The sequence below is a fragment of the Aulonocara stuartgranti genome (genome assembly GCF_965226115.1).
Source record: "Aulonocara stuartgranti genome assembly, chromosome: 18".
Taxonomy (NCBI): domain Eukaryota; kingdom Metazoa; phylum Chordata; class Actinopteri; order Cichliformes; family Cichlidae; genus Aulonocara; species Aulonocara stuartgranti.
The window spans coordinates 21,248,426-21,275,183 of record NC_138954.1 but is presented as its reverse complement, the minus strand read 5'-3'; the positions used below and the strand labels follow the sequence as shown (position 1 = coordinate 21,275,183).

The 26,758-nt window shown below is 41.3% G+C and overlaps 1 protein-coding gene across 3 annotated transcripts in view; it reads right to left on the bottom strand.

Annotated features, from left to right (window-relative positions):
* Positions 1-26,758, bottom strand: part of ece2a (endothelin converting enzyme 2a) — a 108,497-nt gene that overhangs the window by 54,987 nt on the left and 26,752 nt on the right. For all 3 annotated transcript variants that reach the window (XM_082514371.1, XM_082514370.1, XM_082514372.1), the window contains exon 3: positions 3,594-3,877. In XM_082514371.1, coding sequence (XP_082370497.1) covers positions 3,594-3,877 — 284 coding nt within the window. The remainder of the gene's footprint in view (positions 1-3,593; positions 3,878-26,758) is intronic.

Sequence of the window (26,758 nt, the reverse complement as noted above, 5' to 3'; positions counted from 1 at the left end):
CGCCAAAGCTCTTGCCCGAAGGAGGTCCCATTTTTATTTGTATTACTGTAGGGTCTTTAAATTACAATATAAAGCACAATGAGGCAACTTTTGCTGTGATTTCGTAGATAAAATGTAAATAAAACTGAATTTAATAACTCCGTGTCGCACAGTCTTGTGTCTGGCTTATCAATGTTTGGCCAGGGCTAGGTCTCACGCAAAGTGCAAGCACACACACGACGAGGCTGATGGCTGTCCATGACCAGTTTTCTGGATGTTACACAGAAACTATTGAAATAATTAACAAAATATGCACTTTGCCTCAACTTTTGTACACTCAGCCTTGTGTTTATACGATCTGTTCTCATACTGATGAGAAATAACAGTCCGCTGGTGTAAAGTGACATGATTCACCAATTTTCTCTGGTATATTTCTTTATTTTTTAACTCAACACGATTAATCTTTGGGAATCTCTTTCAAAGCAGGCTTTAGATTAAAGTGTTCTGCACTGTTCTTCCTCCCCTCCCCTCAGCTTCTCCCTCTCCTTTGCTACCTTCTTCTCATCCGTCTCACACTGGCGCACTGCTCATTAGCTTTCTGTCAGTCTTGGTTTCTGTCTCCCACTCCTTCTCTTTTTCTCCCTCTCTCAATTCCTTTCTCCTCTGCTGTCATCCACTCCCCCCACCCTCCCCACCACCAATTCTTATTTTCTTCTGTGATTTCAACAAAAGTTTCTTCAGGGATCTCCTTCATTTTCATCACTCTCTCCTATGCTCACCATTTTCTCACCTTCCCTCTTTTCTTTCTCACCTTTCTTTCTCGCTCGCGTCTCCCTCCGTCTGTCCCCTTTTTCCGCTTTGTGAAAATGCTTTCTGTAAGAATTGAAAGTAGGCTCTGAAGCCGCCACCCACATTCCTGCTAAACACACGCTCACACATAAACAAGAATCGTGACTGTCTGTGCCCATAAAAGCCAGAGTGAGATGGCAAACGTACACTAGTGCTGAAGACAAAAACACTGCTGTGTACTTGTGATCACAGAGAAGTTCATAAAGATACATGTAAACCAACATGAAGCAGAGGGATAGCCACGAGCATGAGGCAGCTGAGAAAAATTAAAGGAGAAAGGGTGCTTGGGAACTTGAGCTTCTTATTGAAATGGCTTTTAAACAGGCGTCTTCATGAGTTCAGCTTCACTCCTCTAGAAGGGAATTCAAATCCTCCCATCTGTCCACCAATCACACTCACTGATCCTTCTTTAATACTTCCTTCTGTTAGAGGAAAACACCCAAGTCACCGTCCCTACAAACTGGGCCCACAGACAGCACTGTCTATATCCTTGTTTACTTCACAAGTCAGGGTTGTCCTCGGTTAAGCTTTAAGCATTAAAAATTGGGATAACTTGAAAAAACTGACATTTAAATACTTCTAATCTAATAACATTTCTTCTTGGTGTATCATTTAAAGCACTTCACTCACTTGTTGCTGTAACTATTAGGATGGATGATTAGGAGAAAAACTTCAAGTTCAAATGAATTCATTTAAGCACATATTGTAACTCGGGCTGCAAGTAATCACATAACACAACATGGCAAAGCTCTCGAATGTTTGGCTACTTTTGGAGTTGTTGAATTGTTTTACAGTAGAGCATCACTGATGCAAACGGCACTGTACGACAAAGCTGAGATGAAACTGACATCACAGCCGCTTTTACAAGCCGCCATTGCTGGATGCTGTGCACCTCTCGAGTTTTGTAAACCCGGTGTGCCGCGCCGTTGGAACAGAGTGGAAGACACGATTGTTCAACTGTGTTGGTTTCTACAGCTATTTTAATGATATGTCAGGGGAAAAAGCAATTTCTTTGCTTCTGGTTTTGACGCTTTCACCTTTTGTACCAGTGCAATGTGGAGGCATTGTCTGAGCAGCTGCAGCTGTCGTTCAGGAGGTATAACAGCGAGCATGAAGGGTTGTGGCTGTGTGATGAGGTCACCTGCGTCCATGTTGTCTCACTTGGTTTTTTAATATTCACACCTACAGACAGTAATATAGTTCATTCTGAGTCACTCTTGAGTTTACATTTAATCTTAGATATTTGATTTATGTCCAGTAAAATAATCATAGTTTACAAAACGTAAATCTACATGACTTTAATGTCGGTCAAAATAGTTATCGTTTATTGTTGCTTAATTCAAATCAGCAGCCTACGTATGACCCTGATATTAACTGCAAATATTAATGGTAATAGTCACCGGAAAAGCTTCATACTACTTTCATTTATAAATTGTTGATTTGTGTGTAATTTTAAGGTTTTGCACAAGAAAATGCAAATGTTTCAAATCTGCATTAACATCACTTTTACTTAGTGCTCTCAAGCTGCTTCCATTAAAATGAGTCACACTCTGTGACCTTTTCCACTGTAACATTTACTGTAATTATAGGCTGTGTGTTAGACGTAAGACTCTATACACCTGTCATTTTAACATAAATAATGAATTATACCTTACTTAGCCGTTCTTCAAATGCTCAGTAAGTACATCATGAGTAATTCTTCCCCATTCAGAAATCACAAGTTTCCTACTTCAGTTAATAGTGGAGCTCTCTTGTCTTAATATGCGAAGGTCAAGCACAGCAAATGACCAAAACATTGTCATTGTCACATTGACACAGTGGCAGTTAGTGCTTAGGCGAGCAGCTGAAGGGCACTCAGCTTCTTGCCACTACGCTGATGGGCTGTGGAGTGGAAATGTAAAGTGCCACTAATTTCACTGTCAGAAAGTCATTTACAAATAAACCGTACTGCTGCTCGCCGTAAAACAGCTCTCAAACCATCATAGGTGTGTAGCGACACTAGTGGCCTGCAAAACAGGCAAAGGACAGCTCTGTAAAAACGGACAAATATACAGTTTAGACGTATTTACATTTGATTTTTTAACTTTGCCATGCATCAGCTACAAATGTCAACATTAATACTACTAATGATAATATTTTGACCTTAATTAACTTACAGAAAACATACATTGTTTCAAATTGATGATTTTTCTGAAACCATGATATTTCGAATGAATGAATGAATGAATGAATGAATGCTGCTTCCTTGTCACAATTGATTACCACTGTGGGTAGCTCCATGTGTCTGATTTGGCAGTTTTAAACCAGGATGCCCTTCCTGACTTAACCTCAAAAGGGATTTGCGTCTCTGGTTTGAATTGCACCCATCAATAACCCATCAGCAGTAAAAGGCTGATGGGTTATTGTTTACAACTGTAAATAAATCTGTAAATTATCTGAAAAATCTGAGTATGTTGATGGTTTTCATTTACAGATCCTTGTTTTGTTCCTGTTATCATGTTTTCTAAAGTTCGAAAAAAAACCTGCTGTAACTGAAAGCAAATTACCACGTGATGGTTGGACTGTACCATAAACTAGTGCTGCAGTGGTGAGTGGTAGTGAGTTCTCAGTAGGCACCAGGTGGGAAAACAAATGTGCTTTCACAAAAACTCTCAGGTTCCCACAAACAGAAAGCAGAAACATTTTTGGTGAGTAATCCGACGTAACAAGAGAACCTCAACCCACAAAATATCAAACCTCTGGAAGGAAAAGTTTTTCAAAAATACCTCTGTGAGTGCTTGGTGAATGGAACAAGCAGTTTGAGATGAAACCTCCCAAGGCGTTTTCTCATTCACCATGATGGCATCCAGGGTGGCCTTCTCTAGTATGACATCAAAGGAGGAATCCGGGAAGGAGAGCTGACGCACGTCCATCTGATGCCATGTCATACCTGGGCAGTGACTGTACCTGGCGCTCATTGTCCTGATGCACACAGATGAATAATCTATGTTGGCAATAGTATGATAGCCAGCGCTGTACATGTCACCACTCATACTGCTGTTTCCGCAACCTGTGGAAGAGCAATAAAACAAAGTGAGCCAGTGCCAAGTGAAAAGTGCAAGACACATACAAGAGATGAAAGGTCAGGAGGGGAGAGATGATGGCACGGGGGAGAAGGGAACATAAAAGGATAAGTCTGAATCCGATGTTTCAAATGACCCATATATTTTTCAAGTTGCAGTTATACAATCACATGATCACTATAGCATGATGTAATTACATAAAGCCTTCCAGGGCACCGCACAAGAGACACACACAAAGTCTCTGTTTCATCAAACTTATTTAGTATGAAACCTCACACTTCAGGGCGGTCATGTAAATGTGCGTTCAGAGGGTGCAGCTTATGCTGAAGTGATGTCAGACTCATGAGATCATCGCCAGCTACAAGGTTTCAACTTTGTCACCAAGCACCACGTGCACGAAACCAGAGCATCCAAAGAAAGAGGACAAAAGAAATGTAAGGGTAACAAGATGAAAATAATCTGCTGAATGTAGATTCTCACCTTTTTGAATCATATGACTCAAATCATGCAGTCGGAGGAGGAGCAGTGGGTGGAGATGATAGGAAAGGAGGGAAAGAAAAGAGTAGGAGGAGGACTTGTGGGGGACATACACCATGTTGATGCACATGTTCTGTTTGCTGTAAAGCTGAAGATGTGTCAAGCATGATCATATTTTCTTGCACTTTTTAAAGCACGCATGAGCATGCATCTGTATTTAAGAGTTATCCATCTGGGGAGGGAGGAAAGTGTGATAAAGTGCGGGGCTGTGATATCCAGCAGCATGTTGGCATCGACACCTCGGTTGCAAACGTGTGGCTGGCGCTTGTTATCACCTTACTGCTTCTACTAATTACCAGCCTGAAAAAACCCCATGTGTGTCTGAGTGTGTGTGCAAGTGTCTGCAGCCTCACACTAAAAACACATTTGCCATTTATTTCGGTGTGTATGTGTGCAGTACATGTGCAGATGTTGTATATTTGTAGCTGGAATTCATTTTCACACACTGACAGCCACAAACAACATGAAGACAGAAGATGTGAAACCCAAGGCAATAAAGTCAGAATTGAAATAGCAAGAATATTATACTGAATTACATTAAATCCCAGGAATGAAAGAAAATTCCTGCACCAAATAAAGTGCTAAACTCATATAAATCAGCAGTACCCAAACTTTTTCATCTCATGTCCCCCTCAGCGCTGTAAGATGGACTAAAAAATGATCAAATGTTTGGGTTTGGACAACTTTCAGCTTACTATGATTCAGTTGTGATTAGTTAAAAGTTTTAACAGAAGACTTGTCCTGCTGCTTAGTAATAAAGTCCACGCTCTTTCAATTTAGGTTTTGAATATCAGGATATAAGTAGGCCCTAAAATTAGGCAAATAAAATTTCAACACTACAAAATCACATGACATATTACATCATGGCATTATTTGTTTAACGCCGAAGCAATGGGTGAAAAAATAACTACATCAGTACTGCTTCCACAGGAATTAAGTGGGTACTTGGTTAATTGTCCATCAGCCTGTGAAAGCACCGGCTGCACTCAGGTAAGTGTTAACACAATGCCAAGGATGAAAGACGTCAGCAATAAACTTGGAGTAGCAACTGTTGCTGCCCATCAATATGGGAAGGGTTATAAAGTGAGAAACACTATTCGCAAGTGGGAAACATTCAAGACAGCTGCGAGTGTTCCCAGGAGAGGACGTCCCACCAAATTCGTCCCAAGGTCAGATCGTGAAATGTTCAGAGAAACTGAGAAAACAAAAGCTACATCTCACTCCGTGGAGCTCTCAGTTAGCATGTTAACGTTTGTAACAACACAATTAGAAAAAGACTGAACAAATATGGCTTGTTTGGAAGGGTCCCGGATAGAAAGCCTCTTCTGTCTAAAAAGAACAAGACAGGTTTACAAAGTTGGGTCTGAACAAAACCACAAGATTTCTGGAACAATGACCTTTGGACCAAAGTGGAGCACAAGCATTTCAGCACAAACGCCTAAAACCAAGTGGTGGAGGGGTGACAATTTGCAGCCACTGCACCTTGAAATCATTGAGTTGTTGCCCATAAAGACCTCTGTATACCAAAGTATTCTAGAGTCTAATGTGACGCTGTCTGTCTGACAGCTGGGACAGCTCAGTCAAAACTGGGTCATGCAACAGGAGCAAATCTACAACAGAATGGCAAAAAAAGAAAATAATCAGTGTTGTCAATATAATGGCCCAGTGAAAGTCCAGAAGCTTGTTCTTGCAAGGCTTGTTCTGTTTTAGTCAGTTTTCTCAGTACTAATAATAAATTCATTCTACCAGTTGAGCTATTCTTGCTGCCTGACTATTGCCTTAGTAGCCCTGAAGTACTTGCACCCCTGATTGGAAACTACTGCCAAAGACCTGACCTGTGATCAGTGTGCATTCACAGGGAAAGACGTGAGAGTGTGTGTTCCAGATATCAGAGAGCTGGAACCATGTAGTCCCTGATGGCTCTCCCCGAGAAGTTGGCTTCAGGACGAGGGAGGAAAATATGTCAACACCGCTGGTCAGAGTCAAATAGTTGAACACTTTCTTTATGGATGACTGGAATAAGAGAGGAGGTGCCAGAGTTGAATTACGCAGCCTCAACAGGTTATTTTAGATAAGTTTAATCTCCCTTTGCCTCTGCCAAGAGCAACAGGCAACAACTTTGGAAAACAGACTACATGAAGAAAAGCAACCTGATAAAAAAACATAGCCGGAGAAGGCACAAACAAAAGTGGCTTCAACATTTGGGAAACATTACGGCTAATTTCACAATAACTATGCAGTAAAAACAAAGCCTCGCTTCATGCCCGCATTTGGTGTTTTACTGAGTAGATCAAATCACTTCTGCTCACCCTCTCAAATCCTCAAGCAAGCCAGACATTGTTTCCAAAGGGGTCTCCCCAAAGGCAAAGCCGTGTGTGCATGTTTTCTTTTTCCATGCACTTGGCTCCAAAGATGGGGTGTCACATGACGGCTCATTCCTACGGGTTGTCACGACATTTATAGTTACCAGGCTGTCATCAAAGACACTACTTTCTTTTTGGGTCCGTGACATCAGCCGGTACCCCCTGCAACCTCCGACCTTTACACAAACACACAGACTCTTCGATCTGCCTGCAGACACACAGCCAAAGAAGAGAAATCTGACTGGATTACTGCCACTTTATTATATTCCGTGTGTAGGGAGGCTGTAAATAAACCATTTAAAGTTACGGGCTTGAACTAGAGTTCAGGCTGTTGGTTCTCATATTAATAAATGCAAATATTAAAAGAACACATTGCAGAACTTTATTTCACAAAACATCTCAAATCCTTCTTACTGCAGAATCATTCATTAAAAAAAAAAGTATGATGGCTCTCTTGATGTGGGTGGCAAGCCTGAAAATGTTAAGAAATAGTAGATTAGGATGTTGGTGCGGTTAGCGATTGCATGTACTATGTGTGTTTATGTGACAAAGGTTCATTTAGGACATCAGGCCAGTTTAGGTCAGTCTGCAGCCTGAAGTCTGTTTTTCCTCTGGCTGGAAGCGAGGCAGCTAAAACCTCCTGATAGCCAGAGAGTACATCCTAACTGGATTATTCAGAGTGGCGGGCTGGGAGACTAAAGTTAGAGGTGTCATTTCACCTCCTCCTGTGTGTGCATGTGTGTGATGGAAAATCTGAGTCCTCCCGCACTTAAAATGTTTCATGCCATTCCATCCAAAATACAAAAACAAACAGTGGCGTACAACAGTCATCTGTTTGCAACATATATAAACAGTTTGTTGCTTCAAGTGCATCCACTGTTTGCTTTTCTGCATCCATTTATAAACTGTAATCCAACACAAACAAGTTTGTGTGTGTGGTTTTTTTTTTAAATAAGACAGGAAGTAAACGAGCTGCCAGCACTGAGAGAAATGTTGCCCAAACATGGAGGTGGTTCCTTCTATCAGACAACAATGGTATCAGGTCACCTGTTTGACTTCACAAAGCCTTTGATATTCAATAAACAACATAACACGCGACTTGGAGATACACCACAGGAAAGGAAACCTCAGAGGTAATCCACTGGAATAACACTGAATTCCTCTGCTTGTACACAGTTGGCTTTCCAAAAATGAAAAAAGTGCCAGGAATAACATTTCTGAACCAGACTACAAGCATGATTAACACCTGGCAACAGTTCTGTTATTTTCCACAGGTTTCTACACAGGTGTGCACCTCATTTATCGCAAACCTGCACATAATGCTGTTACAGCAGAACGTGCACTGGTAAATCTAAACCTTGTTGATTACAAAAAGTCTCAAAAGAATTTTTTCCCAATGCAAATGCTGCAACAACATGGATTCAGACTCAAATTTAGAGCCTGTTTTAAAACAAAAATATATGGCTCTTTTATAATATATATATGTAATGTATATGTAACTTGTTTACAGGCAGTTGGGTATTTGACCTTTGAGCTTTAAGATTACTGCCATCCACAAAAACAGCATCTCTCCAGAGTCCATCTATGGTAAGGAGGGGTGGTGGGTGGGGAACCCCTGCAAGCGAGCCAGTGGTGTGAAATATCAAAGCTGCTATCTCTGAGGTGAGCCGAGCACAGCAGTGGAAACTCCATGATGTCAGAGGCATGCATACTATTCATTCATATCCCAGATTGGTTTGGACACATTAAGGCGACCGTGGCCAGTGCTGATAGAAGGTGATGTTCACTCGAGCAACAACACCGAGCTCCGCCGCCCCCGCACGCCCAGGCTGTGGGCTAGCCTGAGGTAAACTGAAACCACGGTGACACTTCACAAAGCTCAGCTGCAACTCAAAAGCAACATGTTATACGTTAGCCTAGTTTAATGAAACTCGAGAAATGGAAGCAGAGAAGAACTTTCCCTTAGGTAGTCAACTGTAAATTTAACAATTGTGCGCATAATTGGTGATTAACTTTCACTGAGCGGTCGCATCGGGTCACGAGAAGCCGACACGTGTGTGTGGGTTTCTGTGTGCACTGAAACACTAATGAACTTGGACAGTCACATGGGACCTTGTTTTAACCAATTATCTCTTGTTATCTTCCCTATAGCCCAAGTTAGCACCTACTCTTATCTCTTCACTGATGCATGACTGCTTAGGCCAATATGATGAAGCATTTTTACACAAACTCAAACACAAATATGTGGAGAGATTAATCTTTTATTTCTGTAGCTTTTATAGAGTTTTTAGGTAGCTGCAGATGACACAAGACCAAAGATTTTTTAGTGCCCTTAAGACAGCTTCAACAGCTTTCTAAAATATAATGTCTACAAGTCCTTCAAAAAGTTAAAAGTATATATTCTAAGAGTAGTAGTATTAAAGATAAAAGTGTGAAGTGCATAAAGTTTTATAGAGGCTGGTCTGTCCTGTGTACTGTAGTGTGCTTGGTGCAAAGATCCAGTGTGGGGGCTCCCTTAAATCTACAGTTCCTGACAGAGGAGTGCAAAGAGAGGTGGTGCCCAGAAAGACTTGGGTTGTATTTCAGTTATCTTCTGTGCTAACCACAACCCTGGGAGTGACTGGTATTATTTGTGGGTAAGTAGTGAGATCTGTGGTCAAATCTCTGCATCCTCTCGAGTGAAAAACACCTCTTTCCTCAAATCTCCAATAGATCAGGGATTTCCCTGCCACCTGACAGATTTATACAGCACCTAAATGTTTTTGTGAAACTACCCTAAAGGCTCTCTATTAGGGTTGGGCAATTAGACGAATATATCGACTATCGCCGAAAGGCTAAGCCCATGGGCGATCGTTTTTGCAGGGGGATTTATTTATTTATTTGCTCTTTTTTTTTTTTGGGGGGGGGGGGGGGGGAGTAGTTCGTTCATGTTTGGACTTCTTCTGTGTTGTAAACGTGCAAATCAGTCTGTGCATGATTACATTGCTCTGCCCATCAAAAAGTCTGCGCATGCACGCACATATCGTCCATTGTTGATTATTGGCTGTACAAATAATACTGAATTGAACTGAACTGAATGAATATATCTATTTTTACAGAAGAAATGAAACACATAAAAACACAGTTATGGTCTCTTTAGCCAATTTCTTCTTTCATAATATCTGTCCAGGACTACAGTTATTATTATACGCACCTTCCTTACCAATCTAGCTAGCTTATAACTTGGTACTCTACCTTCTTATTTAGATACGATCACTTCAGGCTTCAAAACACCAAGATGGTACCAGTCCAAATGTCAAAATCAAGGCACAAAAATGTAGCCCACAAAATAGGTGATGTCATGATGGATGTGGCTGTAAAGTCGTCCATCTACTAACCATGAAGGTTGGTGGCTTGATTCCATGGGCAAGATGCTGAAACACAAATTTCTCCAGCTCTGTCGATCAGTTTGAGTTTGAGTGTGTGTGATAGTTGGAAAGCGCTTAAAGGCATAGAATAAAGTGCTGTATGTGTGAATGGGTGAATGTGCCCTGCAGTTAAAATGTGCTTTGTGTGCTCAGGATCTCAGTGCAGCATTTGATACAGTTGACCACAACATATTACTCAAACGACTGGAGAACTGGACAGGTCTTTCAGGAACTGTACTAAACTGGTTCAAAACATACGTAGAAAACAGGAAATACTTTGTATCAATAGGTAACTTCACATCTGAGCAGACAAGTATCACATGTGGAGTTCCCCAAGGTTCCATCTTGGGACCCCTTCTGTTTAACATCTACATGCTCCCACTGGCACAGATTATAAACAACAACAAAATAAACTATCACAGCTATGCAGATGACACACAAATATATATCACAATGTCACCAGGAGACCGAGGCCCTGTACAGGCTCTTGGTAAATGCATTGAGGAAATCAATGACTGGTTGTGCCACAATTTTCTCCAGCTAAACAAAAACAAAACTGAGGTAATAGTCTTTGGCGCCAAAGAAAAACGATTACAGGTCACCAGAGAACTTCAATCTATACATCTAAAAACCACAAACCAGGCGAGAAATTTGGGTGTAGTGATGGATGCAGACCTAAACTTAGAAAAACACATTAAGACAATAACAAAGTCAGCTTACTATCACCTCAAGAATATATCAAGGATAAAAGATCTGATGTCTCAACAGGACCTGGAAAAACTAGTCCATGCATTCATCTTTAGTAGGCTTGATTACTGTAACAGCATCTTTACAGGTCTACCTAAAAAATCAGTCAGACAACTACAGCTCATTCAGAACTCTGCTGCTCGAGTCCTCACTAAGACCAAAAAAGTGGACCACATCAGTCCAGCTCTGAGGTCTTTACACTGGCTGCCTGTCCGTCAGAGGATAGACTTTAAAGTTCTGATGCTGGCCTATAAAGCTCTGAATGGTTTAGGACCAAAATACATCAATGACCTCCTGACCCAGTATGAACCATCCAGATCCCTCAGGTCATCTGGATCCGGTCTTTTATCAGTTCCCAGAGTCAGAACCAGACACGGAGAAGCTGCATTCAGCTTTTATGCTCCTTATATCTGGAACAAACTCCCAGAAAGCCTCAGATCAGCTGAAACACTCAGTTTATTTAAATCCAGGTTGAAGACTCACCTGTTCTCAGCTGCATTTGAATAAAGCACCAAATCCACACTTTAAGCTTAAATTTCAAAACTTACATTTAACTACTGATTTTATCTACTGTTCTGATTTTATCTGTTTTGATTTTATATACTGTTGTTTGTTTGTTTGTTTGTTTGTTAATTAGTTAGTTAGTTTATTTGCTTGTTTTAATCAATTTTAAATCATGCTTTTTATTTGTTCTTGTTTCTAATGTCTCTGTAAAGCACTTTGAATCACCTTGTTGTTGAATTGTGCTATACAAAAATAAACTTGCCTTGCCTCAGTTAGAGCACAAAAGCGGCCTCACTGAGCACCGGTCCATTTATATTTTACTGACAGGTAAGAGGACAGTTGCCAACAGCATCAGATTGTTAAAGCATGTTCAGCTGCAATTCGAGACAGTATGAGACTGGAGAAGATTAACAGCGGAAACAGGTGAAATAAAGGTGGACAGAATTTCAGCCAACAATAGATGAGGACACTGGGGACATGTGGAGTAATAAAATTAAAGGATAGGCAGCGATAAAAGAGACGTCTGAAAAACAGGTCACAATAAAAAGGAAAACATGAAAGAGCAACAGAACAGAAACGTGGCAGGAAAAAGGGAAGAAGAGGGGGTTGAGAAAATGGATAAAGCAAGATGTTAAAGAAAGTGTGAGATGAAGGCGGGAGGATGAGCAAAGGAGAGAAAACAACAACTGGGTGAACTAACCAGGCTCGTCTCAGTATGTCAAACTAAGTACAAACCCAGTGTTCTTACGATCACACAGCCAAATAAGTCATCAGGTGGAAATCTGAAAACAGTTGTGTGGTTCAGCGTGTGTGTGTTGCATTTGGCATCTCTGACACCATCTCTGCAGCAACCCCAGATTTAGATATTCTTCACTGAAATTACTTTTTTTCCAAGCAGTTTCAGATGCTTCAGAAAAGTTGCATCAGCAGCCAGATAAAATTCTCTCAAAAGCTCGGCTCTTCCGGCAAGTTCTCCTCACGAGTGTCTTCTTCGCTCCACTCACAAAAGCAACTTCAGTTATGTAACCGGGCATACAAGATAATTAGCGACTGAATAATTAAGTGTGTGCCCGTGATAGTGTGACTGTTTGATGGAGTGTGAGTGCGCGTGTGTGCATGGCTGCATGTGTCTATGTGCCTGTGTGTATGAGTGATGGAGGACTTTTGGAAGGACTCCACTGTATGAATCTGCCTCTCTGTTGTGGCATGTCGCCTAAAGCTTCTATCTGATCCAAAACCACCAACAGGCACCAGAAAGGGGAGCTTAGTAAATGGCAACAAGAGGAGGGAGAGCCATCTTTTCTCGCTTCATTTCGCCAGAACTAACAGTTATCGATAGCCGCCCACCTCCATCTTTATATTACTATTTATGCCTTATTGCCAGAATTCATACAATACCAAGAGTCAAGCATTTTCAACAAGCACTTTTAAATTATTATTTTTTTAAACTGGAGGTGCGAGTGCTTTACACTCCAAACCCTGCGCAAGAAAAACACTCACTGGTGGAAGCTGCAGCTCTACTGGCTACATTTAAAAATCCTCTCTGTGCTTAACGGGGTCACATAAGAGCCAAAAAACCAACTGTGCTGGTGAAAGTTTGGAGATCAAGAACAATGGAGAGAGCACTAACAGTAAAGGGTGGGCAGCTGTCAGACAAAGTGGGCGAGAAGACGGCACTAGGGGAGACTAAAAGTGGGAGTAAAAGAGTGAGACAGAGAGACGATGTGAGCCCAAATCATGCAATGTGATCTCCCCTCGCTGTGTAACTCAAGAGCCAGCGGGGGGGTGGGGGGGGCAAACACACAGGATGAGTCAGGTGTATCACTGCAGATCAGCTGACAACAATGACAACAACTACAGCCAATCCTTCCTCAACATAATAAACGATGGCACAATTAAGCGAGTAGATCAATAACTACGATGACAATTTACTATTCATGCGGCGGGTCTATTGTGTCCACTTCTCTCTGACTACCAGTTTTCATCCCACTGAAGTGGCTGCAAAATAAAGTAATGAAAAAAGAAACTTTCATAAGATCCATCAACAGCCCACATACTGCAGCATATCACAGCACGCTCTTCATCACATCATGGCATCCTCTGTCACAAACACAGCTGCGTGACAAATTCAGATCTCTGGATGTCCTCTGAAGGGAAAGGACGTGTCTCATCACATCTCCAATAGATCCGGGTCTTTCCTACCATGGATGGCATCGATGCAGCACCCAATATTTTTTGCGGACCCACGCTGTGGGTTTTCTATTGCTCTGGGGAGAAAAGACACTGCAGTGATTTTGATATGAGTGGTAGAAAAGTAACCTTAATGTGGCCACATTTCCTGTCTGTTTAAGTCTTTCAGGGTTATTGCCACCTTAAGCACTGAGTTAGCCTGGTTCAAGAGAACTGTTTTGCTGCCATGGGGAATCATAGCAACTCCCAATGTCTTTGCAACAGAATTGAAGCAGGTATAAAACAAAACAGAAACAAATTATGAAATAAAACACTCAAAACAACAGCACTGAAAAGTCTGTCGGAGGAAATATGAGAGGAACAAGAAGGAGAGAGAAATAAGATTTCCGCAGTGACTCAATCAGCTAGATAGTAGCTACAAACAAAGACATTCGAGCCAACAGAACTGTAATAAGGAGCTGCTGTAGCTGTCATGTCAATATGGACAAAAATCTCTGAGGATAAATAATTCAGGCCATTCTGGAGGCAAACCAGGGTCCAATCAGGTACTAGCAATGATAAAGACTGATGTGAGTTTGCATTGCTGTTCTCTGGGTAATCCAGCTTCATCCTACTGTCCAAAGATAATGCACTTGGTGGGATTAGGTTAATTGTGAATATAAAATACTACTAGCCCTGTGACAGGCTGGTAACCTGTCCAGGGTGTACCCCCGCCTCTTGCCTTATGCCAGCTGGGATAGGCTCCAGCCCCCTTGTGACTGTGAATTGGATGAACAGAGGAGAATGGATGGATGAATTGAATTACCTAATTAACAAATATAATTTCATTACCATTTTTGTATATTTTGTATAGATTTTTTCTAAATCATACAACCAAATACTAGACTTTTTTTTTTTTTTTTTTTTTTAAACACAGGTGACTATCTGGTTTGTTTTTACTAAGTATTCAAGCAAGACGGTTTTATGTGCACCTAAATTGCAGTTGCACATATATCAATATTTATTTTTCCATCAGGCTACACTAGAGCCTCAGCCTGTGTGTGTCCCCAGCTGTGCTGCTTGAGTGGCAGTGTTTTAATCTGTCAGTCAGTGGCGTTGCAGCAGACTGGAAGGTCGTGATTCAGCAAGAAATTGAGGGTGTGCATGTGTGTGTGTGGGATCAAGTTTGCAGGACTCAATTTTTTCATCCTCTTTAATCTGAGATTAGTCCAGCTCACCTGTACTGTGACCTACAGCACACACTTATAAAATAGGGAAGTACAGCAGAGAGAACACAGACACAAGATAAACGTTTCAATGACATTTTGAAAAAAAAAATCTTATTTAAATGAGGCCAAAACCAGTGAAGTTGGTAAATAGTCTGGCACATGCTGTGAACAGGAAACACAAAGATAACAAATACACACAAAGACATGCGCGCAGACATTATGTGTGAGGGGAAAGAAAAGGTAACAGCAGTGTAGGCTTTTTCAATTAGCCACCTACCAAGGCCGCGTCTGTGAGAAAATGAAACGGCAAAAAAGCACAGGTATTCACAGGTTTAAACACACAGGCATGTATGCACACACGCACACCACTGCAAAAACCATTGTCACACAAAACTGCACTTACACATACTCATACTGGCCGAAACTTGACTTGACTGGTTAATTATCTGCCCGGTTGGCACGCAAGTTTGTCAGTTCAAGGTGCCTGCGTCTATATGTAAATGGCTCTCTTGCTTGACCTTGGTGCGATTATGCAGTATGGATCAGGTTTCAGTCCACCGTGGGAGCTTTATGGCTGACCAAGCATATTGATTGCTGCAGGAGGAAATAGCATGTCTCCCTGCAGTGTCACAGTGTCACAGCCTGATCTGAATATGAGATTCAAGTCAAAGGCCCTTCTAGAAATCTCTAAATCATTCGGCTCTAAGTTGATGATTGCACTGATATAGGGTTGACATATCTGCAGAGTTGGGCTTCCAGGGAGCCTCCTAAGCAGCTGAGCTCAAGATGAGGCTCCAGAAAAGTAACGTAGCTAGTAACGTAACTCTTCCAGCTTATGATCCATCACAGGGTGCAATTCACAGGTTATAGTACGTGCAAAGACAAGTGTGACCCAGACCGTCTGCACAATACCGGTGAAGACTTATTAGGTGACCACTGTGTGCAAGTTTAATGAAATTCTGAATAATACTTTCAACTCAGTTTTATTTATACACCAAATAACTACAACAGTTATATAACGGCACTTTATACTGTAAGGTGAAGACCCTACAGTGTAAGAGAAATTCCCAATGATCAGATGATCCCATATGAGGAAGCACTAGGTGTCGATGGGAAAGAAAAACCTCTTAAAAGAATGAAACCTTCAGCAGAACCGGGATCAGGGCGGGGCAGCTACGTGCCTAGACTGGGTGGATTATTAATGCAAAGCTGAAAACAAACCCAAAGAAAACTTCACTGATTACTGAAATTAGAACCGTAATGTGTTACGACAGTGTGTTACACCCAACTGGTCCTAAGTGTATCAGGAACACTGGATGTCTACTTAAAAAGGCAAATTCAAACCAGTATTCTTAGCCTTATTCTCAGCCTTGGTATTACAGTGGTGACGCCGTAAAGAAAAAACATGACACGGCATTAAAAACACTTTTTGGTTCGTATAGAATGTCTTTGTTTAGCATCAGTTCCATCCTTTCAAATCTCTAGGCTGCATTTAGCATTACCCAGAATGGTTACTGCAGTGTGTTCTGGTATGATAGTGTGGTTCGCAGACACCAATGAGCAGCTGACAGCAATGAAGTTGCTAATGAAGAATGAGTCAGCCTCTGAGACAGGTTGGTGGATGAAGATGGTAATTAATACTGGATGCTTCGTCCCCTCCTCTGGTCTGCTGCTACATGCAATATGCCAATGCGTCATTGCTACTCTCCATCACTCTCTGACAGACACACGCGCACACACACCGATTCATCAAATCTTCCAGCTGCTTGGCTGATACTTCATGAGGAAACTGTTATTTATCATTTTGCGATTCAGATCTGTCCATATTTATTTAACTCAAGCTCTGAATATTAGAAGATGGGTGAAACAAGACAGTGCTACAAGTGGCTACGATAAACATGAATTGGACTGTACAACATGATACACACACAAACGCGTACAAAAACAACACAACACACAGGATAATCTGTTCTCACTGAATCATGACCACTTCCTGTTTGGCAGATACTGAGTGTTCTTCGTCCATGAGAAAAGTAAGAACTTGAAGTGGAGGAGGTGAGAACGAGGACACGATGAGAAGTCCGACTTTGTTTGAAACAATATCAATTTCACTGGTATCTCCCGACTGGAGAGCGCATTACGATACATAGCGCACAGGACAAATGACAGAAAATCTCCCTGAAGAAATATCTGTGACCTTTTACTAAAACTGCTCATGACAGGCCAACGTTGTGATGTCACTAACTTAGCCTTGAGGAAGTACTTATATGGGCATGGGGAACAGGAACTCCAAGAGGAGCTGTGAGTGTCACAGATAGCTGGACGGCTGCTGAACAGCTCTTTCCAGGCTGCAGTGGATCGAGAGATAGTTATGAATGACATTCATTTTAGTGGAAATGAGAGAGTGAGGGATATGAATGGCTGGGGGTATGAATGAGGATAAGAGCGGAGGAATTTAGTGGGTGGGGTAGAGATTGAAAGGGAAGAGATGTAGAAGAGGAGCAGGCTTAGATAGAAAAGTGTGAAAAGGCGTAATTGACAAGTGCAAGGATAAAAAGAGGAGAGAGCAGGGGATGGAAGCGAGAGGGTGGTATGACGTATTCTGGAGTCTTTCTCCAACTCTCTCTTCTCCCCCCTGGTTTTCTCTATTAGGCATCTCTGCTGCAGCGTTGACTCCAACTGCATACTTGATGAGAAAGCCAGCACAGGTCCCAAGTCTCAACACACACATGCTCTGTTTGACAAGGCAGTGCCAGACTAAGCGCTGAATCTGGCACCAGTCTTGAACTGCTACCAATGACACACACACACTCTGTCTGCCACACACAAACACACAGCAGAGAGTAGGTTACAAGAGAGTTTCAATGTTTTCAACACTGATGCTGTGCTGACGGATGGGCTGACGCCAAAACTACAAAAAATAACTGATATGAAATCATGAAGTACAAGAAATACAGTAAAAAAATGTTAAACAGCACATAAATAAATATATCCATCCATCTTCCACTTATCCAATTCATTGTGGGGGCTTAATCCTATCCTGGCTGTCATAGAGTAAAAAGTGTGGTACATGCTGGACAGGTTGCCAACCTGTTGCAGGGCTAACACTGAGAAACAGAGGCCTACGCCTACAGCCAATCAGGAATCACCAATGAAACTAAGACACCAGTAACGCAGGCCTAAAGAGTTGTTGGCAGCCATGTGGAAAACACCAGTCATCTCCAACTGGTTGTGAGTGGTTGCTGGCAGTCTGTAGCGTGAAATTGGTCACAAAGACGATTGCGATTGTGCATTGTGCTTTGGTAGCTAGCAGACTGTCACGGTAATCTATAGTTTGTATGAATTATTTGTCTAGCAGGCGTCCAAAGGGAAAAGAATTTAAAAAGTTATCAGCATTAACATTAAGATACCTAATTTCATTTTATGCTGCAAGTGGTCAGTGTGCTTAGTATATATACTATCTGCTTACAGATAGTGTTTGTGTCAGCGATCTTCTTAGACAGCTCCTGTTGTTGTTATGAGAGAGAACAAATGACAGTTGTAGAAGCTAGCGACTGGCTCACTAATCAAGCTAGGGTAACACAATACAAAACCAATGCATGCAGTATCTCTCTGTTCATCTTCTTATATTTGCCTATCAGGGATAAACTGAGCTGGACGAGATGCAGAGAGATGCACAGCAATTCACGCTCACAGCTACACCTATGGTGAATTTTATGGTGACCCATTAACCTCACAAGCATGTTTGTCACTGGGGGAGGAGGCTGGAGTGGCAGGAAGCCATGCAACAAGCAAACACCAGGTGAAATTGTGTCCCATTTCCTCTCCCTAGGGTCAATGTATACTGCCTGGACTGATTTATTACAATCTTGTATTGTTGTGATGGAGATGTTTAGGATGTAGTAATAATATAGCAGCAACATTATTATGGACATGCACACAAGTATACACACTGAATACACCTTGGTATCACTGTCTGTCTGTTGCTTTGCATTTAAAAAGCCCTGAGTGTAATGAATTAAAACAAAAGTTAGATTAGAGTCTGTACATTGCTGGCACTGCACTGCTTTCGGCAGCAAATTACAAATTGTGAGTTTAGTATAAGACAGGAGGAGCAGGAGTCATGTTATGTGAGCGTGATGCAGTGAAACTCGAGCTGACTGCCTCGAAGGCTTTGCCTCGTTTCGAGTTTGTTTGCCACTGTTTGCTCATCATTACATAAATATTTTCACTTCATAATAAATTAGAATGTCTTGCTAATATTAAAAAACAGAGGAGGATTTTTTCATAAAACAGATGAAATTAAAGGTATTCTGAGAGAGAGAGAGAGAGAGAGAGAGAGAGAGAGAGAGAGAGATTAAAAAGCTTTACTTTATAATAACCTGTCCTCCTAAAAGCAGAGCATCTAAGCAGCCCCTCCCGTCCTCAATAAGCAATACAAAAAACACAAAATGCCCATGAGAAAACCCATAAAAAAAGAAACAATAATGCTGAATGCAGATTAAAATCGGTATTTGTGGATGAACAGCGGATCAGCCTGGACATAACTTTTTTTTGTCAGGGAGTCAGTGACAATCACATTCAAAGCTTCGTAGGAGTCTGAGCCAGCATGTTGGTATCAGATGGTGATGTCATGCTACTGGAGGTTACCACACTGGAGTCCTCTGACTGAGCTGTCCTTATTTCTAGCCCAGGAGGATGATCTACGGTGAAGCTATCGCCTCTCAGGGGGATATGGGAATATGGATGATCTGATATCCTCGTGTTGGTGTTGTTCCCAGACCATCATGAAAATGTTGTTCCAGGTTCAACATTGCAAGTGACCAATCACATTGTTGTGACGTTATTCTTTTGCGCGCCAAGCCATTCGTGCATTTATGAAATTCCAATGTTGCAAGGACAATATCAATTCTGCTTACTGTTTATTAAAGGGTTACGGTTAGGGTTAGGTTTAGGGTCAGGGTCCGTTGATCGGCAGACAGAGGCGGTTTCACGCAGCTTTAGTACAGTTTTTTGTTTTACGCCGGTTTTTCCCAAAGTCGCAAAAGTATGACGTCACAACATTCTGATTGGTCACTTGCAATGTTGATCCTGGAACAACATTTAGTATGATGATCTGGGAACAACACCAACACGAGGATATCAGATCAACCTGGGAATATGGGATATGGGTAGCTGGGAAATGTAAGCACCTCTGAGTGAGTTAATGAAAAGTTCAGCAAAACTGTGAATGAGTGTGACCTAAAAGAGGTAAAGTAAAGACAACCCCAAACATTATGGATTTATTGATGTCGTCACCAATACAACTCTAAATTCATTTGTGATGTTAATTTGAATACACAACAATGACCATGGGGACAAAGGTGGCAAAAATCATAGATCATTTCATTTTTTCAAGCAACCTAAAAAAAAGTATTTGTAGCTAGCATACTTGCTTTTGCATAGATTTTGCATGGCACTACATTTATGAATCATCACAGAGACAATTCCTGATAAAGAGACTTGGTCTCCTAAACATAATGAAGGAAAATTTGGCTTCCATTCCTCCCTTGTGGAAGTGATCACCGTCACATAGCAAGATAAATTTAGTATCATACTGCAAACCATGACTTAACCATAACTGGGCAGTTGCTGCAAGTGGAAATCAATGAGGCTTCTTCATGCACACTTTGCTAAACAGTTGGTAAAATTGGTCGCAAAGAGTTAATACTCACTAAGCCAGGCGATTGTGAACATTTGTGTACTGTATTTATTCTTATTGTATTCTAATTTTTGCCTCATAACTTTTGCACTGTCCACTTCCTGCTGTGACAAAACAAATTTCCCACGTGTGGGACTAATAAAGGTTATCTTATCTTATCTTATCTTAACATTGAATAAAGTGCAACACAAACTGGAGAAGGAGAAGCTTTTCCATTAAATTAAAAGTTAAGCCTCAAGATTGTAGCCAGTACATCACAAAGGTCAAACTTTTAGTCTGAAGCCAAGTTTGCATCGTGCTTTTCACATTTTCATAACAGAAACTATTTGGCCAGTGTTTGGAGACAAGTTAGGCTCTTCCATGCTAGTTTGCGAGGCATCTCCCAACCGGTCACTTTTTTCCCCACATGACCAACGGCTGACCGGTCTCTAGCCTGTGTGACTGAGGCCTTATTAACTCCACATTGTCACCAATGTAGGGTTTTTATGCATCGAAAATTAACATCAAGTTAACATCAAGTGGTTAGTTGTCATCTGTCTACAAACCCTCAATAAGGAGACATAACAACTAAATTGTCAGCATGCATCAGATAATAATAAGTCTTTCCCCATCATACATCCAGTAGTCTTGTTTGATGTTTTAGAGAGATCATCCATATAGAAACTGAAAGCAGGTTACAATATTTCATCTTGTTGGACAACTGTCCTTGCTCCTTGCTAAATAGTGTAAAGCTATACTCCTACTTCATCTGATTTGAATAGCTTTATGCAAGATGGGGCAGATCTGTAAGCCAACAAGCCTTGTTGGAGTCCTTCTTTTCTCTTATTAAAATATCAGTAATAGACAGCTGACATGTTTGTGTGGTAGTGCCCAATATAGCCAGGTCGCTCTGTCTAAAGCAGCCTCTTGATAAAGGTGTTCTGCTTATTGACGTCTGTTGGTTGGATAGAAGCAAAAAATAGCAGGCATGCATGCTAAACAAGCTAACTATCACCACCTGATGGAAAAGTGGAAGCCAGCACAGCCTAACACTAATTCTAAAGCTTAGAGTTTAAGATTTGGAGAATTCATATTTGGGAAAGTGGCTCCTAAATAATTTCACAATATGTGACAGCAGTGGAGATGGTGTTCCATGCCTAAAGGCTGGTGCAGGAAACTGCTGGGTGCAATTAACCATCCCTTTACTCATGACTAAACTGGAGTGTTTCTTGCTGTCATACAGTTGAAACACTAAATCATCTGGGAACTTTTCTAAATTTTCTTCCCCCTTCAACCTCATTTTCCTCATTCATATCAAATCACTGCTGGGAAATGCTCTGGGAACGAGATTAAAACCTGAAAAAATGGCCCGAGTGGAAAGAGTTGGTGGTTAGAGACTGAGAGGGGTGAGTACTCAGAAAGATGGCGCAATATAATGCTTGGCAAGGGTAAAAGTCTGCTTCCAAAATGTAGTTACATCATTGCAGGTCAGCGAGGCAAAGAGTAATCACGATAGAGATGAGATGAAGAGGGGATGAGAGACAGAGAGAGAGGGAGGAGGAAAGGGGGAGGAGAGGACAGGCAGACCAGATGTCAGCTCCTGAAGATGAAAATGAGCTGGACCGGCAGCAAAGGCTGATTTACAAATACATGCCATGTAAAGCAGGGGTGTGGGGGTGGGGCAGGGTTAATTTGAAAAGCGAAATGAGAAATCTAAACAAAAGCGAATAAAGTCCGTACACCCACAAAGCCCACGGTCAAACAAAAACCGAACACCAGCTGATCACTGGCCAGAAAAATTAAGACCCAGACTGTGTCGCATCAATTGCTCAGACAAATGACCACATCAGGCTCAGCAGTAGAGAAGCACAGTATCTTCCTCCCCTCCTCCATCCCCTCCACTTTTATACTTCCACCAGTCCTCTCTCCACCTCTATCTAATATGTATTATGTAACCTGGGCTACAGACTCTTGAGGAGAGGAGGGTGCAGGGGATAAAAAGGAAAAAGACGGTGTGCCAAAGGTAAAGGCAGAGAGACCGATACATGCAGACAGGCATAGACACAGACCAGAACACACAGCATGCACAGGAGAAAGAAAGAAACAGAGGTGTCACGCTCAAGAGCAGTTGCCATGAGTCGTGATGAGATGTTTAAAAGAAATAAAGGAGCTAAGAAGGACAGACTGAAAAGGAGAAAGACAGAGGTAGAGACAAGAGTCAAAAGGCTGTTTAAAGAGTAAGGAATAAGGGAGATTGTGAGACAGAAGACATTTTACTAATAGCTTTAGTGAAAGTAAGGAAAAGATTTAAAGCAAATGACTCCAGACAAGTAGACGGGAGGGAAAAGAGATGCTGCAGTGGATGTGACAATGTTTTAAAAATGTAAATGTGTGTGGTACAAAACTCTCAGATTCTCCCGTCAGGAAATAGTCAAGGGCTGAGCACTAATCAGCTTCACAGGCAGCAACTGTGACAGGAAACACATTTATCCTCCAAGTGTAAAGCATCACAGGCAAATGGGACGTGGGCTCTTTAAGCCAAGAGCTCTGTCCTGTTCCTGGGACTGAGGAAACCTCGGAGTCAGATCTGGACAAACCACCATGAGAGACACACTGAGACAGCCTATGGCATAACACAGCACCGTTGGCCTGGTTGAGGTGGCACAGTTTGAATATGTGTAGTCTGCGTGTGTGTGTTGGATTTAATCTGCATGGGAACATGCGGTCTGGAAAGACTCCCAACAAGGGGATTTATGAAAATCTGCAGTTCAACTCTCCTTTCTCCCAATCTTTCTTCCTTCATCCCTTTCCTTCTTTCCATCCTGCATTTTTAACCTTTTTTCATGAACCCAATAACTGATGCAAAGCTCCTCCCTCTTACTAGTGGCCATGCAATCTTAGCATAGCATTTTAATTAGCCAAAACAGGCCTGCTAACCTTTGCATTTCTTCATATGTTGGAGAAGTGTATATGTAGTTGCATTAAAAGCAGATGTACAAATGTTCAAAGGATGCGTTAAACAGAGTGTTTATTTGCAAGCAATTAGACCTCTAATGATAATGATATAACACGCCCAGCTAACTACTAACTAAACATATAAGTGACACTATGTTATTAGTATAACCTTTACACAGACTGCATATAAAAATGGACCTAGCCTCCATATGTGAAAAGTAAAGTCAGTGTGGAAGTGCATTAAACCATTCCTCCAAGTCTAAGAGTGTCTACAGTTTACATACACTCACCATGAACCTGAATATTGATGGTAATTTTAGGCTTTTAATGCTTTCTGTGAATGATTGAACAACATACATGTTTACTGACTTTAGAAAAAAAGAATTGGGTCACACAGGGTCAGAAGTCTTCATACAGGTTAAAATGTATGCATGTATATGCATATACTCACAGAAATCTGCTGAAGGTTCTACAATGTCTTTTAACTTGACACCTCCGGGTTCTATTAAATCCTCATTAGTGAGCACACTTGACTGCAAGTGTTAGTTTCTCTTTGCCAGTATGAAATGATTGTTTGACAACACACACTGGATTGTCCAATGCTCAGAACAACAAGAAAGCCCAAGGGAAGATCAGCGAAGATCAAAGAAAATTACAGGCTTAAGGACTCTTGAAGCCATTTCTAAGCAATCACAGATTCCAAGATCATCACTTCAAACTGTTTTTCATAAGTACAAGTTATTCGAATGTGTCACCACTTTACTCAGGTCTGGAATAAGACCCAAACTGTATGCCTCAGATGAGATGAAGTTGGTTAGCATGTTCAGGAACAGCCCAGGAACCACTAAGGGCCAGGCCTGTCATGAAACTGCTGGAAAACCAGTGTCACTGTCCAATTTTACATTTACAGTCACCCACATGGACAAGCCAAATGCCTTCAAATGATGAGTTGAGACAAAGTTTGAGCTATGACACATGTTTGGAGGAGTAAAGATGAGATTTTCAAACCTAAGAGCACTGTTGTTTTGCTCTCAGTGGTACTGGTACACTGTACAAACTGGATGAAATACTGAAAAAAGAGGACTAACTCCAAATTCATCAACTTCACCTCAAATGAACAACAAAAGGTTAAAACACAATTGGGTGTTCCAACAGGATGATAGTTTGCTAGTTTCAGGTCTCGTTTAAGAGAATGAATATTGATTTAATATGTATGGTCATAACCAGGGGTCGGCAACCTGCGGCTCCGGAGCCGCATGCGGCTCTTTAGTCCTTATACTGCGGCTCCGCGTGGTTTGGGAAAATAAATTACAAGTATTTAGCTGAAGTGTATTTTTTCTGTTTTAAGTTCTTTTTAAACTTGTAGTTCTAAATTGGAAGATTATTGTGATATTGAAATATAAAAATAAAATTATATTTTATTATTTTTCGTCGCTCAAAATAAGAGTCACACTCGCGGAAGCCGGTGTACCCGCTGAAACGCTGTGCATTTACTGAGACTTTGAACCCAAGGTAGGCCAATTATGGATCTTCGGATCCACATTATGTCAGCAGCTCCACCGCGAACTATGTTAAAAACAAACACCGCTCACGCCGCACAGATGACTGCTTACAGTCCTGCGTAAAGATGAAAGTGACTTCACTGTGTGCAGAAGTTCAGGAGCAGAAGTCCCATTGTAAACATATCACGGCAGACCTGATGATGTTTTCATGAGCATGCTTTTCGGCATCTCTTTATTGACCACTTTTCACACACGGTTGCTGTACGCATACAGCCGGCTTTTCAGCTCACAGCCCGACAACACAACAGCAAAGAGAGCATAGACTTTAAGGCAGTGAGGCGTGATTGCAGGTGCCGCTCAGGTGTGTACGCCTCCCGTGCAGCGGCACTGCAGACCACGCCCCGCCGCATACATTTACCATGTAAAATAAATATATATGATAAAATATATAAATATTTATGCAGAATTTTGCAAATATTTATTTTGCAGTTTTTTAGTAGCATAGTGCTTTTTTCCAATTATTTCTTAAAATTCAGGTCAAGGCTCTGCTACGCTCCAAAATCCCAAAGGCAATATAAGGGTGGCAGTACACAACAGTTTTTCTTTGCTACATGGATCATTTTTTTTCAGCTGGGTGTCTTTCCTTTTTGTTATATTTCAAAATGTGTTCATTACATAAATAAAATGTAATTTTCTCTGTAGTACCTCATGGATTTCATAAGCAACACTCTTTAGTTGTTCACACAAAGCATAAAGGTAAAAAACAATATATATACAGTGTTATCTTCATTTTAGATGTCAAAAAGTATTTGCGGCTCCCAGTGTTTTCTTTTGCGTGGAAACTGGGTCCAAATGGCTCTTTGGCTCTTAAAGGTTGCAGACCCCTGGTCATAACTATTCAACAGGTCATGCTTTAAAGTGTGTTACTTTGCGAGTGAGAGGTTGCTACTGCACGTAATTATTTTCTCAGTCACATTCTACACAGAAATACCAACATGTATGTGACACAGATATGGTCCTTGTTGGTTGTCCAACTCATCAGGCTCACACACAGAAACAGCACCTTTTTTAATTACAGCCGAACAGTCAAATTAATGCGTAACAATGTGTTTTTAAATAAATATTATCTTGGGGAGTAGGTAGCCATGGCAACAGGCAGAGCAATTGACTCTGCAGTGGTGATTTGGGTTTGTCTCTTGGTACTCTCGCTGACTCCAACATGATTTAACACTGTGGGGATGGTAAGGATTGTCTTGACAAACAATGTTGCATTAAAAAGATAAGTGGACTCAAATCTCATGGGTTTGTTGCTCTCAGTCTCACTTCACTAATCAGAAGTGTCTCTTTCTTTGTATTGTGTGAGCAAAAGCAAATGGTATTTCAAGACTCGGGTATGAAAAAAAAGGGAATTGCAATCTATGTCTGCAGACTATTTGCTCTCTGATTGCCTATATAAGCTAATGTGGACAATATATACACACAGCTAATAGGGCTAGTTAATCTCCCCAAATGGGGGACCCGTTATAGTGCAGCACAAAGTAAAAAGTACACTCTCACGACAGACTGCATTAGCCATATTCATGATTGCCACCACTGCTAGCAAGAGATTATTTTTATTTTTTAAGATAAAGTCAGTTATACTTGATCCACTTTAGGAGTGAAATTCCTCAGATTTATATACATTTCATACTACTTTGCCAACGTGGTGGCACTTCAGAGGTAGCACTTTTGTCACGCCATATCTTCAGGATGGACTCCTGGCATTTCCCACTGCT